Genomic DNA, 13,591 nt, shown 5'->3' with positions numbered 1-13,591 from the left:
CTAAAATCAGATGTGAGGGGTTTTTTGGGTGCATAGTGGTAGAACCAAGGTTCTTCAAACCTTTTTCATACTGGCTGTACTAAGCTGTTTGAACCTTTCCAAGTTAAGCATGACTAGCAGATTGGCATCTAAATGTCCAATATTCCCAGGTCTGGAAACAAGCAGGGGGAAAAACGGGATACAAGCACCACAAGTCTCTGGCATACTATTAAGTCCAAAGGGAACATCATAAGGGGACACAAAAATCTATTAAAACAATAAGGATGTCTCCTTTTTGACTCCTGCACCACCAACTGACAGTGCTTCAAGTGGAGGAGTGCACGTCCCACGTAATCTCAACCTCACGGATAGCCTTATCAACACATACATATACACACAAATAAAATCTAGCTTGGGAAAGACCTGGGGAAGAATTTATGCCCTTCCTGGTAACTGCATGATACTTTTTAAGGAGACCATTATCATACTTGGAAAGTCATGGCTTTGAGTGACAGCTAAGAACATGGAACTTTTCAGGCTATTTATTATACAAACACTTAATGACAATCCTAGTTCCAAAAAAGTATGTCTCAGAAAGATATGGCAGTAGACGAGACATTGTAATACCATGAGACAAACTTTGCTTCCAAGTTTATATAGCAGGGAGCCTGTGGAACTCAACAAGTTAGGCTTCTTTACAGCTGATCCACATTTTTTTCTCCTAATCTTTGTAAGACTTTAAGGACAAAATATAAAGCAGTAAATATCCTGAACAGCTCTCATGGCCTACTGAGCAGCTTACAGAAAATAAACAACCAAATTTCACAGGCTAGAATTCCCAAGGCATATAGCATGTCTTCATGTTACATGACTTCTGCTAACTCCACTCTTCCTTCACTAGCAATGACTTCCTTTTCCATATTGGCATAGGTCCTGCCTTCGCACAGTTTCTGTCTGAGCTTATTGAGTTCATACTCATGTAAGATTTTTTGTGTTAAGTACTTCTCACGCTTTATTTTGGCTTTCACCTCAGATGGGACATCAGGAATCATCCAGGCAATGAAGAACTTGACAATGAAGACAACATGCTGTGATATAGGAGGCAACATAAAACAGAACAATGTACATATGGAAGTATAGATTTAAAGCTAAATTATTAGATACTAGCTTCCCTCTTCCTTGTCATAAACATTTGTAATGTAAAACTTTTAGTTGTTAAACAGCTCTGCAATACTGGGATGAAATAGTGTTTAATGCCATTGCTGTTTCATGACTGTTAAGATCAGTGGTACAGAAATCCATAAAACTTTCTAACAGCTTTACTGTTCAGTGCAACAAATCTTAGAGCTACTTTCACACTGTAGGCTGAATCATATACGCAACACCATTGCTCTTCCCAGTTCCCCTGTTGTCCAAGGCATGTTCTGCAATAGTTCAGACTTGGGCTTTTTCAGGGGCTGTTTCGTGTTCATCAATTTTTGTTATTGGGGGGCTCCCAAAACAAATGTCATGGACAAGCTCCATGAACTTCTAAATTTTTTTTATAATTTGTGAATGGATTTTTTTTTTTTAAAAACCCCTAATTCTGTATTTCTGTATATAATGCAACAAACAGGACTTACCTCCATAATAATTATAAAAGCCATTTTGGCAGCCAGAATATGCCAGAACTGCATGGTGTGTGCATACTTCTTCTCATGGTCTGGTGGATATCGATAGTCCCTGTACCTGTTAGATACAAACACATAAAGGTGAAGAGCTATGTTCAAACACAGACAGATTACAAGCTTTGTGGCATTTACATTTAAATACAGCTGTCATTTAAGAAGCCTTTTGATCTTGATCTGAATGTTTTGATTTATTTTACTTTTTATAGAACAAGACTATTCTAACTGGTTAGTGCCTTTTGTTTGTACATTCATAGGAAAAACAGACTGTGGATGACATGCTGGCAGAGCAAGGTACACACAGCTTACTGCTGTCATTAGGTTATGTTTGGATAAGGCTGCATAGCATGATGGATTGTGGTCTAGAATAAATCAAGGAACAGAACATAACACATGGTAGCATGCAGGGAATTTGCTCAAACAAACAGCTAAAGCTTAAACAGTATAGCACTGAAACCCTGAAAGGAATAGGAACAAACCCAGCATGGATTTCTGTGACAGGTTTACCCATCATAAAGCATTGCCAGAAATAAAGCTGTCAGCAAAAGGAAGGGGGATCTAATACCCATCCAGAAGATGTCATGAGGAAAACAACAGCAAAGACAAGGGGACTTGCTACTTCTGTGGTTTGAAAGTCTTTGGCTGCTGAGTGGGTAAAATTGGCCACCATTGGCTACTGATGTGACCCCATGTTGGGTATTGTTACCCACAGTGGATGCATGAATCTCTCTCTCTCCCATCTATCCACATATGAAGCTGCCTTCTACTGAATTAGACCTTCGGTCCATAAAGTCAGTATTGTCTACTCAGACTGGCAGCGACTCTCCAGGGTCTCAAGCTGAGGTTTTTCACGCCTACTTGTCTGAACCCTTTTCAGTTGGAGATGCCAGGGATTGAACCTGGGACCTTCTGCTTACTAAGCAGATGCTCTGCCATTGAGCCACAATCCCTCCCAGCATTGTACTAAAGTTGCAGCTCTGTAGCTCTGCTATGACACCCTTTAGTAAGGGCTTTGAATCTATTCTTCCACAGGCACTCAGTTGCAGTAGTTGATAGGCTCCTGAAAGCAATCACATGAACCACTGCTGGAACTGTGTGTACAACATGTAACACAAAAGTATGTGAAACTAAACTGTGTGAATCAACACCTCCTTTCCATCACATGCATATAGTCAATTGCCTCAAAAATAGGTTTAACAGGTATATCAGAAAGGTTGCAGTAGAGATGACTGAATCTTATTCTTAAACCAGGTTTCACATGGATTTTCATTTCAAGATTGTTGCAAAAACTCACCATGTGACATAAAAAGTTACAGTGTACATTTCTCCTTAGGATGAAATTAGATGTAATACTACTTTCCCTGCCCCATATTATCCACTGAATGAAGGAGTGATTAAAAAATGCATGAGGTGAGATGCCAGATGTTTATTTTTCTACACATCCCAAACAAAAACAGACCACATCAGGTTTTTATTTTTTGACAACAGGTCAGCTTCAAAGGTAGTTCTGGTTCCAATTGATTTAATAGCAGAAGTATAAATAAGACAAAATAATTCAGAATCATTACATTCCCTTACTCCCAACACTTGGATTAATATTTTGTTCTTCTATCATCATGTCATTTTCCACATTTGTACTTTTCTGCAAAGTATAATCAAATCATGTTTCCTTTTAGTGCACAATAAAATAGACACTCTTTTTCTGATGACTAAAAAGTTCTACCTTTTACCTTATAAGAAGACAGGATAATGAAAGTGAAAATTTGAGTTTTAGGAATAATTTAACGTACATTATGAAATGTGATTTTTTCCCCTTAAGAACATAAAAAAGCCCTGCTGAATCAAACCAGCGTTCCATCTAGTCCAGCATTCTGTCTCACACAGTGGCCAACAAGTTCCTCTGGAGGGTCAAGAACAGGGTACAATGGCCAAGGCCTTCCCTTGATGTTGTATCCTGGCACGGAGTCAGAGGTTTACTGCCTCTGAATGCAGAGGGTCCCTTTAGCCACCATTGCTAGCAGCCACGGATAGGTCTATCCTCCATGAATTCATCTAATCCCCCTTTTAAAGCCATCTATGCCTTAAAGGGGATAAGACAGATCCATTAAGGAAACCTATATATAGAATAACAAGGGATTAAGTACAACTAACCTGCAAGTTTCAAAGTATTCTGTAGAATGTTCAGGTCTGCTTGTGTTAGAGAAGTCTGAGGTTAGGAATATGGAGAGACTGCTGTTAATGTATCCCAACATTGGTGAAGTAGGATCTGTATAATAGGCATAATAGTAAACTAACCGAGGGATCATATCAGATGTGAAGGCTACAATGAATGCCTGCAAGAAAGAAAATACACAGTTTCATTAGCCCTCACTTAATATTTCCTTTGAATAAAGTATCCACTTACCAATAGCTAGCAAAAGGAAATCTGCTTTGAAACTGGGTGCAGAGCACTTTCAATGTTTATACAAACCTTGCAAATAAGTTCAGAAAATTATTTGCCAATGTCTACCTACCTACCTACCTAAAGAGCAATCTTAAGCAGGTCTGTTCAGAATCCTACCCAGGCTTAGAATCTTAGTTGGAAGTGACCTCCAGGGTCATCTAGTCCAACTCTGTGCACAATGCAGGAAACAAATACCTCCCCCTAATTTCACAGGATCCTCATTGCTGTCAGATGGCCATCTAGCCTCTGTTTAAAAACCTCCAAGGAAGGAGAGACCACCACCTCCTGAGGAAGCCTGTTCCAGTGAGGAACCGCTGGTTCTGGTCCTTCCATGGGGCTTACTCCCAGGGAAGTGTTCACAGGATTGCACTATACCTACCTACCTACCTCTCTCTCTTACAAGCCTGGCCGTCCATATACACTCTGTTAGCTATTAATTACTTCCAATAAAACAAATAAACCAAAATGAGTTTTGAAATGCTTCACTGCTTGGTCATTAGGCAGAAGTTCTTACTTGCACTGGGTGACAAGAAATGGGATTATTTACAAGCCTGGACCATATAATCCTAGCAAATTTACCATGATCATATAAACAGTTTCCAAAATTCAAGTAGGTCCCATCAGGGCTTTCAGCAAATATCATAAAATGGATCTGGATCCTACAAATCTGTTCTTTTAGTGGTGGGACTTTCCTCTGATGCAAGAAGCCATCTTCTGATTCAATAGGGTGTTCCACCAGTGAATGATCCTCTTGTGTCAGGGAAAAGCTCCTTGCATTGTAGAAAGGCACAGTATTACTGACATTAAAATATAGATTGGGGAGAAGAAGTAAGGAACTGTAATAATAATTCTGGTAAAACAAACTCTCTGTTTACCTACAGGCTGACATATTTAAAAAAAGTTATTTAAGGAATGGTGAAAAGAGCAGATCATGCTTTACACATAGCCCTAGAATTCATGGCTTGCCAAGCACCTGGCCACCCAAGAGGCAAGCAACCCAGCTTCTAAGAGCCAACCTTGGTATATGAATTACTCATCAACAGATCAGTTCTTAAAAAACAAAATGGGGTACTGGGAGTTCCTATCAAATAGCTGCCTTGGTTTCTGTCATTATGAAAGAAAATTGATTGCCACTTCTGAGCCACACCCACTCATGAACTTGTGTTAATTTCTAGTAGGGTGGGGTCACAGGCTAAAAGTAAATAAGAGTGACAAGTGGAGTACCTGGGGCCTGTTTTGTTCAACATCTTTATCAATAATTTGGATGAAGGAATAGAGGGAATGCTTATTAAATTTGCAGATGATGCTAAATTGGGAGGGGTTGCAAACACAGAAGAAGACAGAAACAGGATACAGGATGACCTTGACAGGCTGGAAAACTGGGCTAAAATCAATAAATGAATTTTAACAGGGAGAAATGTAAAGTTCTGCATTTAGATAGGCAAAATCCAATGGATGGTTATAGGATGGGGGAGACTTGTTTTAGCAGTAGTATGTGCAAAAAGGATCTAGGGGTCTTAGTGGATCATACGCTGAACATGAGTCAACAGTGTGATGCAGTGGCTAAAAAGGCAAACACAATTTTGGGCTGTATCAACAGAAGTATAGTGCCCAGATCATGTGATGTGATGGTATCGTTTTACTCTGCTCTGGTAAGACCTCACCTGGAGTATTGTGTTCAGTTTTGGGCACCACATTTTAAGAAGGATATAGACAAGCTGGAATGGGTCCAGAGGAGGGCGACGAAGATGGTGAGGGTTCTGGAGACCAAGTCCTATGAGGAAAGGTTGAAGGAGCTGGGGATGTTTAGCCTGGAGAGGAGGTGGCTGAAAGCTGATATGAGCATCATCTTCAAGTACCTGAAGGATTGTCATATAGAGGATGGTGTGGAATTTTTTTCTGTGGCCTGGGAAGGTAGGATCAGAACCAATGGGTTGAAATTAAATCAAAAGAGTTTCCGGCTCAACATTAGGAAGAACTTCCTGACCGTTAGAGCGATTCCTCAGTGGAACAGGCTTCCTCGGGAGGTGGTGGGCTCTCCTTCCTTGGAGGTTTTTAAACAGAGGCTAGATGGCCATCTGACAGCAATGAAGATCCTGTGAATTTAGGGGGAAGTGTTTGTGAGTTTCCTGCATTGTGCAGGGGGTTGGACTAGATGACCCTAGAGGTCCCTTCCAACTCTATGATTCTAAATAACTGAAGAAGTCACAATCTAACTAAAACAATTCAAGCAAAAACAAGTTGCTTACTTGTAACTGTAGACTGTAACAACTAACTTGTTTCATTTGTTTTAGCAGGAAATAGGAGCCCAGCATGGTAAATTAATCATTATTTACCTCAAAAATCTCATTTTGTTAAAATGCTGAGAATAGCCACATTACAAAACTACAAATACCATGATTTTCTGGAAAAACACAGGAATATTAAAATAGTTTATACTTATTGTATAGAAAGTCCATGATCATCTTCTAAATACATTTTTCAAATTAAATTGTTTTTGCTACTTACATTTGTGACCACTGACAAGATTGCCATTCCATTTAGAATTTCTTGCCAAATACCTATGCTATGGGCTTTGGCTGCCACTGGCCTTTTAAATTGTGTTGTAAGCTTCCAGGAATCAACTCGAATCTCCAAGATATTGTTCATCAAAGCAAGTACTGGGGCCAATGGAAAAGAGGCCACAAACAGAGTAATGAATCCAAACTGAATAACTAGACAAATAAAGAAATAAAATAAAGGTAGATAATTGAATATTTTTTAAATCTCTCTCTCTCTCTGTATGTGTGTGTGGGTGTGTGTATATATATATACACATATATATTGATCTGACCATGGTAAACAGATATATTTGAACATTCCACAGTTTTGGGAAGAAAAAATAGGGAAAATATTGAGTTGGATCATATGGGGAGGTCTCTGAGAGGCACATACATTTTCTAAATATACATGAACCATATGTGTCTGGAGGCAGATCCTACCTGTCTCTCTCCTTCCTCAGTAGCTTTCTGCAACTACTGAAATTATATGCCGAGCATCATGGACAAAATGTCATGTGGCACAAGAAGACTGCCTTAAGGAGAACAGAGTGAAATCATCTCTTTCCCTGCACCTGGTAGATGAAGCTTCTTAGGGCAAGTGGTAGAAGGGGGATTTCACCTGATTCCCACTCTTCATGGTAGCCCCCCATGCCACATAAGATGTGTCTACTATGATTCTCTGATTCCCCCCACCCCCATTATCTTGGCATCATGGGAAGCTGCTAATGGGATGAAACTTGTTGGAGAATTGATCAATAATTGAGACTTGGTCTTTGTAAAGCTAATGCCTTGACATTGCTGTCTGAGTTAATGGATCGTTCATATATCAGGAGATAATGGTCCTAGCCACTAAGCCTAAAAAATGGATTGCCAGGTTCCTGAGGTATTCTTGATGTAGCATATCTAGAGCTGCACTGATTTCCTGATAATATACAGATTATCAGCTGAAAAAGTGCCAGAATAGTCTGGGGCTTCATGCCCTCATAAAATGCTACATTAATAATAGGCAAAATTCATGCTTGCTGTATATGAGGGGCTGGAGCTTGTCAAGTGCATCAGCTGTTTGTCACAGGTCTAATTGACAGCTACGTTGACTTCTATAGATGATAAAACAGTATTTGACATTTGGATTTTCTTTTGGTCAGTGTTGTATGCCAACCTCCCTCTTTATAGTCTTGGCAGACCAGAAAGACATAACCCCTATAGAATTACAGTGCATGGTATTTCAGGTACTTGATAAATTTTGTATGCTGCATACTAGAATGTTACATGTTTGAAGGTATTTGCAATATGAGAGTTTCTGCATTATGGCTTTCAAGACTCAATAAATATGTTTCTAAGATAAAGCCACTGTCTTGGTTGTCTCTCTCTGTGAGATCTCTCTTGAACCTTAGTGAGTGTCCTGGGAAACTTCCTGAATACTGAAAACCCCCAACAGAACAACTGTAGGTAAGTATTCTTGTAAAAAAAGAAGTTCATGTATGTGCATTAGAACAGTAGAGCAGAAAAAGCTATTTATAGGAAATAAAGCCAAGAACAGAATAAACTGTAAGACGAACAGATCTGTCTGGGCCAGCAGTCTCATTCTCAATCTTGTCCCCTAGAAAAGGCTCTGTGGAGAGAGGAAGGCCTCTTACAACCAAGGGCCTGGGTGACTCCAGCTATTAAAAACCTTAATAGGGACTGCTGAAAGGAATGTGAATGAGAGACAGGATCTCCACTAAGAAAATGAGGAGGAATGTGGGGCAGGGGCAAGGGAGAAAGAGAATATAGAGATAGTTAGGAAGTAATGAGAGACTGAAAACTGTCTCAAGCCTCCAGAATCAGATAGGATTAATAAATAGAAAATATGGTAAAATATTCTTGTCTTTCAGTTCTCTTCTAGCCTTTACGTTCCACAGATGAATGTTCAATTATATGGTTCCACTACAAATGAACACAAGGTTGTAGTTGTGGTTTTTTTACTCTACATTCAAATAAATAAAATGACATCTACATATTTGTACTTGTTCTTGCAACAAATAGTCACTTAAAGTATACTACAGCCAATCAAACAATGCCAGCATTTATTTATATTATGCTTTCTGACTGAAAGTAAAGCTATCATTAACACTTATCAAACTCTTGTAACATTGTTGTGTTTTTAATTGATTCCATTAATTTCTGTTTATTTTAGAACTATACTTGTTAGTTACCATGTGCCCTCTGTTGGCTGTTCTGTGTAATCACAACACAAACAGCTGCTGGCTTTAAATTTTCTGCTTTATATTATTTCTGAACACTGCAACACTAGAGAAAGCTATGTCTTTCAGTGTGTTATCATGGAAAGAGCTCCAATTTTTACTATGTCCAGCTGTGTACAAGTTACAAAGACTGATTTTGTTCTGAATGGCTGTTAGAATAGGAAATTAATCTTATCATGCAACATATCAGAACGTTAATAATTAGGCAACCATTTTTGTGTGCAAATTATCAGTGCTTTTTCATATGTCATGTTATATGGAATCCATAAATCCTGCATCATTTACAAATCACTTCAATTGCACACAAACTTTATACAGTAGCTCTATTATCTAATTCACACAACTATTCCTGCATCTAGCTATGGGGATATATGCGGTCAAGGATGGGTACATGTAAACCCCCTACTGCTCACCAATGAAAAATGGAAAAGAAGGAAATATATCAATATTACTACACAAGAAACAAGATTTCCATGCACTGTCTTACCCATTTCTAGGTATTCATAGAACAGGCCCAAGGCTCCAAAGGTTTGCAGATCATGATCCTGTTCCCATCGGCTGTAGAAATCCTCTGGGCTGCTTCTGGCTCTCCGACGGCCCCACCAATTCCAGATCCAGCTGGAAAAAAACATACAGTGGGCAGGAACAGAAAATGGAATCATAGAGGACAGAATCATGTATCATATGACAAACACACACACACACCCGGCACTCCTCACAAAAAGGTGCTGGAAATGTCCTGGTCATAGGATACTGAACTTGCCAAAAATTCTGAATCTAGAACTTAGGCATACTGTCATTTCCCCAGCTATTTACCATTCCTAAATCTGAAATTCAAGAAAACTGAACATTACTCCTGTTCCGGATCTTACAATGGAAGACTTACAATCATAGTAATTCTCCGTATGTGACTACCATGAACAGTTAGAGCCAATATCACACCTACTTCCTGTTATTAATTTATATAATGCTTTATCAAACAGATTCATTTTTGAAAGATTCTCCATCCCACATGCAGATGGCAGGCTGTCATCACTGGGGGTGAGGACCATTAGGGAAGGATGAAAGAAATCTGGCCCATAAGTGAGATAACTTGCCTACAAGTCACATACAAGGTGAATAGATCCAAGTGGACAGCTGTGTTGGTCTGAAGCAACAGCACAAAGCAGTAGACAAGTAGCACCTTTAAGACCAACTAAGTTTTATTCAGAATGTAAGCTTTCATATGCTCTAAGCAGACTTCATCAGACAAAATTGGAATGGCAAGCCATCTTTAAATATAGAGAAAGTGGGCAGTGAGTTGGTATCTAGAGTCCTGGGAATGTTTTTAGCAAATTAAAAGAATCACAAATTGGGGTCTGTGTTTGTTTGTTAGTATTACTATATACTAACCCAATACTAATAAACAAACACAGACCCCAATTTGTGATTCTTTTAATTTGCTAAAAACATTCCCAGGACTCTACATACCAACTCATTGCCCATTTTCTCTATATTTAAAGATGGCTTGCCATTCCAATTTTGTCTGATGAAGTCTGCTTAGAGCATATGAAAGCTTACATTCTGAATAAAACTTAGCTGGTCTTAAAGGTGCCACTTGTCTACTGCTTTATACAAGGTGAATGTAACTCTATTATTGTTCTGAATTACTTTTGGAGATTTCTTAAACGTAGTCTCAGCATTACTTACGGTACAACAGCTTCCTGGACATTCCCCCAGATCTGTTTGCCAGCCATGATAATAGTAAGTTGTGTTGTTAGTTCTATTAAGCATCCTGCAGGATCACACTGATGAAAGAAACAAAATAAAAATGCAATTGGTTTGAAAAACATGTAGGCTTGGGTCTTATACCTTCCATCTGCTTGCTCTCTATACCATGTAGATTTGGATCATATACCTTCTTTCCACTTACAATAGGCACTTTCCAGATCCACAAAAGTAATTCTTCTTGGATATCTAGAAATGCCTAGCACCAGAGGAACAGGCATGCCACAGTGGAACACTGTCTCTAAAACTGAGAGGAGTTGTCCAAATAGAAAGAAGGAACAGGATCCAAGACACAATGTTGAAACAGAATGTGGTAACTGGGTTTTTAAAATGTGTAACCCTATAGGCTTGACCCTTTGTTGGAGTTTGGATGGGAAAGTTTTTGTTCCTGTGAGGGAGGAGGTGTCTGAGAGGAGAGATTGCTGTGGTGCGGGGGAAGGATTTTCAAAGCAGAAAGAAAGACAGAAGCCATCTGAGGGGGAGGAGGATCCTGTGCAGACAACAGTGAGGATTGCCTCAAACAGAGCTGCAGTCTCTGGAGATCAGCAACATCACAGAGAACCAGAGAGGAGGCAAGAAAGCTTGAGACAGACTTGCAGAAGGCTTGAGAAAGTACAAGAGTCTCATCTCTGCTGCTTCAACTTTGAATTGTCTGGGGGGCTTTGCTGCATTCCCATTTTACTCACTGGTAAGTTCCTGCTTCTTGGGGGGGGCGTTCCCCATTTTGCATGTTTTGCTCTCTCTAGTGGTTGATGTGATATCACAGAGCTTTATTACTAGCATATCTCCCTGCAGATTTAAACTGCATGTTTTTATGCCAGGCACAAATCTGTGCAGCCCCGTAGCCAGGATTTGAAGAATTGGGGGGCCCTGATTTTTTTTTAGGGGACACATAGTGGCCCCAATCTTCATGGCCTTCTCTCCTACCACCGCTGAGGAAAGCTGCCAGCTCGCAGCCATACAGCCTCCCCCCTCTCCACAGCTGCCCCAAGGTGATCCCTTTCCACCCCTCTTCCAGCAGCTCTGGTGGGGAGCTACTCAGAGGTTTACATATGTGCCGCACAGTCTCCTGCCCTTAGCTGTAGCATGATCCAGCTAGGCAAGCCTGGCGAGACAAGCGGGGGGGCATGCAAGGTGCCACCAAGTCGCAACTGATATCTGGGGCTACAAGACCTCCAATTCGGATTTCTTCCTGTTAAAGGCTGCCCAAGTGCAGGTCCCACCCTTGCTTGGGTGGCCAGCAAGACCAGGCCAGAAAACCCCTGCAGGTGAATATCACCTCTCCACTGATCCCCAGCCCAGGACTGCAGCCAAGACCTCCACTTGTGTGCACCAGCCAACCCTATTCTGCCCTGTCTGCAATTGAGCCATCCACCCCCTACCCCTGCCATCCCACTTGAGGGCCAGAACAGCCTCTTCTTGCAGGCGCCCTCTAGCTGAACATTAGCCCTAACGTGGAGCTTAACTTTCAGTCCTGGGCACTCAGTGCCCCGCTGTTTCTGCCTGCTGGGGGGTCAAAGATTTCTTCCAGCCCCTAAGAAAGCAGAAGCAAGGTGGAGCTTAACTTTCAGTCCTGGGGCTGAAAGTGCCTGGTTGTTTCTGCTTGCTGAGGGGTCAGAGATTTCTTCCAGCCCCTAAGCAAGCAGAAGCAAGGTGGAGCTTATGTTTCAGTCCTGGGCTCTGAAAGTGCCCTGTTGTTTCTGCTTGCTGAGGGGTCAGAGAATTCTTCCAGCCCCTAAGCAAGCAGAAGCAACAGGGAGCTTAGCTTTCAGTCCTGGACTCCGAAAGTGCCCGGTTGTTTCTGCTTACTGAGGGGTCAGAGATTTCTTTTAGCCCCTAAGCAAGCAGAAGCAACAGGGAGCTTAAGTTTCAGTCCTGGGTTCCGAAAGTGCCCCGTTGTTTCTGCTTGCTGAGAGGTCAGAGATTTCTTCCAGCCCCTAAGCAAGCAGAAGTAACAGGGAGCTTAAGTTTCAGTCCTGGGCTCTGAAATCTCTGTTGTTTCTGCTTGCTGAGGGGTCAGAGAATTCTTCCGGTCCCCAAGCAAGCAGAAGCAACTGTGCATGATCACGTCCCCTAAGCAAGCAGAATGGAGAAGGATGCAGCGAAGGCACTGGAGGCTGGTTAGGGGCCCTATGTCAGGGGGTCCTGCCTAGCAGCCAGGGGGCTGTGCCCCCACAGGCCCCCTCGTAGCTACGGGTCTGAATCTATGCAGTATCTAATTGACCGTTAGAGGAACCAAAACACATGCAGAACAGAAGCTCCCCCCCCTGCAAGACAGGAACTTACCAGCAAGTAAAATGAGAATGCAGAAACGCCCCCAAATAATTTAAAGTTCCTGCTGCTGAGACTGGTCTGACCAGAGTTACTCAGTGGGCGCTTCTACTACTACTCTGTCAAAGGGTACCTTTAAACATTAGTACTTTAAGTAAATAACACTGGCGGGGGTCAAGTAATGGGGGGAGGGGTGGGTAGAAAGTAATATATGGGATAGATAAAAGAAGTTAATGATGATGCAAGAAATATAATTTGTTACCATATGTTACCAAATAAAATTGTTTTAACCGACAACAAAAGTAGGCTTGAAACTCAACATCAAAAATACTAAGATCATGGAATCCGGCCCCATCACACCTTGTCAAATAGAAGGGGAAGATATGGAAGTAGTGACAGACTTCACATTTCTGGGATCCAAGATCACTGCAGATGGTGACTGTACCCATGAAATTAAAAGATGTTTGCTACTTGGGAGGACAGCTATGGTGAACCTGGGCAGTATAATAAAAAGTAGAGACATCACCCTGCCAACAAAAGTCCATATAGTCAAAGCAATGGTATTCCCAGTAGCAATATATGGCTGTGAGAGCTGGACCATGAGGAAGGCCGAGCGCAGAAGAATAGATGCTTTTGAGCTGTGGTTCTGGAGAAGAATCTTGAGATCCCCTGGACTGCAAG

General features: G+C 41.1%; 1 protein-coding gene and 1 non-coding gene across 7 annotated transcripts in view; both read right to left on the bottom strand.

The window, feature by feature from the left end:
- Nucleotides 1-506: 506 nt before the first annotated feature.
- The window catches only part of ANO5 (anoctamin 5), a 95,506-nt gene continuing 82,421 nt past the window's right edge, over nucleotides 507-13,591 (bottom strand). For all 6 annotated transcript variants that reach the window (XM_060261479.1, XM_060261481.1, XM_060261477.1 and 3 more), the window contains 6 exons: nucleotides 10,562-10,659; nucleotides 9,360-9,490; nucleotides 6,598-6,803; nucleotides 3,798-3,979; nucleotides 1,602-1,707; nucleotides 507-1,067 (listed from right to left, as the gene is read on the bottom strand). In XM_060261479.1, the coding sequence (XP_060117462.1) occupies nucleotides 843-1,067; nucleotides 1,602-1,707; nucleotides 3,798-3,979; nucleotides 6,598-6,803; nucleotides 9,360-9,490; nucleotides 10,562-10,659 (948 nt within the window). In that variant the 3' untranslated portion in view covers nucleotides 507-842. The remainder of the gene's footprint in view (nucleotides 1,068-1,601; nucleotides 1,708-3,797; nucleotides 3,980-6,597; nucleotides 6,804-9,359; nucleotides 9,491-10,561; nucleotides 10,660-13,591) is intronic.
- TRNAT-AGU (transfer RNA threonine (anticodon AGU)) lies at nucleotides 2,525-2,596 on the bottom strand. The gene has a single exon. It is a non-coding gene; the product is annotated as a tRNA-Thr (tRNA).

This window comes from Heteronotia binoei, chromosome 21 (assembly GCF_032191835.1).
Source record: "Heteronotia binoei isolate CCM8104 ecotype False Entrance Well chromosome 21, APGP_CSIRO_Hbin_v1, whole genome shotgun sequence".
Taxonomy (NCBI): Eukaryota; Metazoa; Chordata; class Lepidosauria; order Squamata; family Gekkonidae; genus Heteronotia; species Heteronotia binoei.
This window is presented reverse-complemented; position numbering and strand designations above follow the sequence as displayed.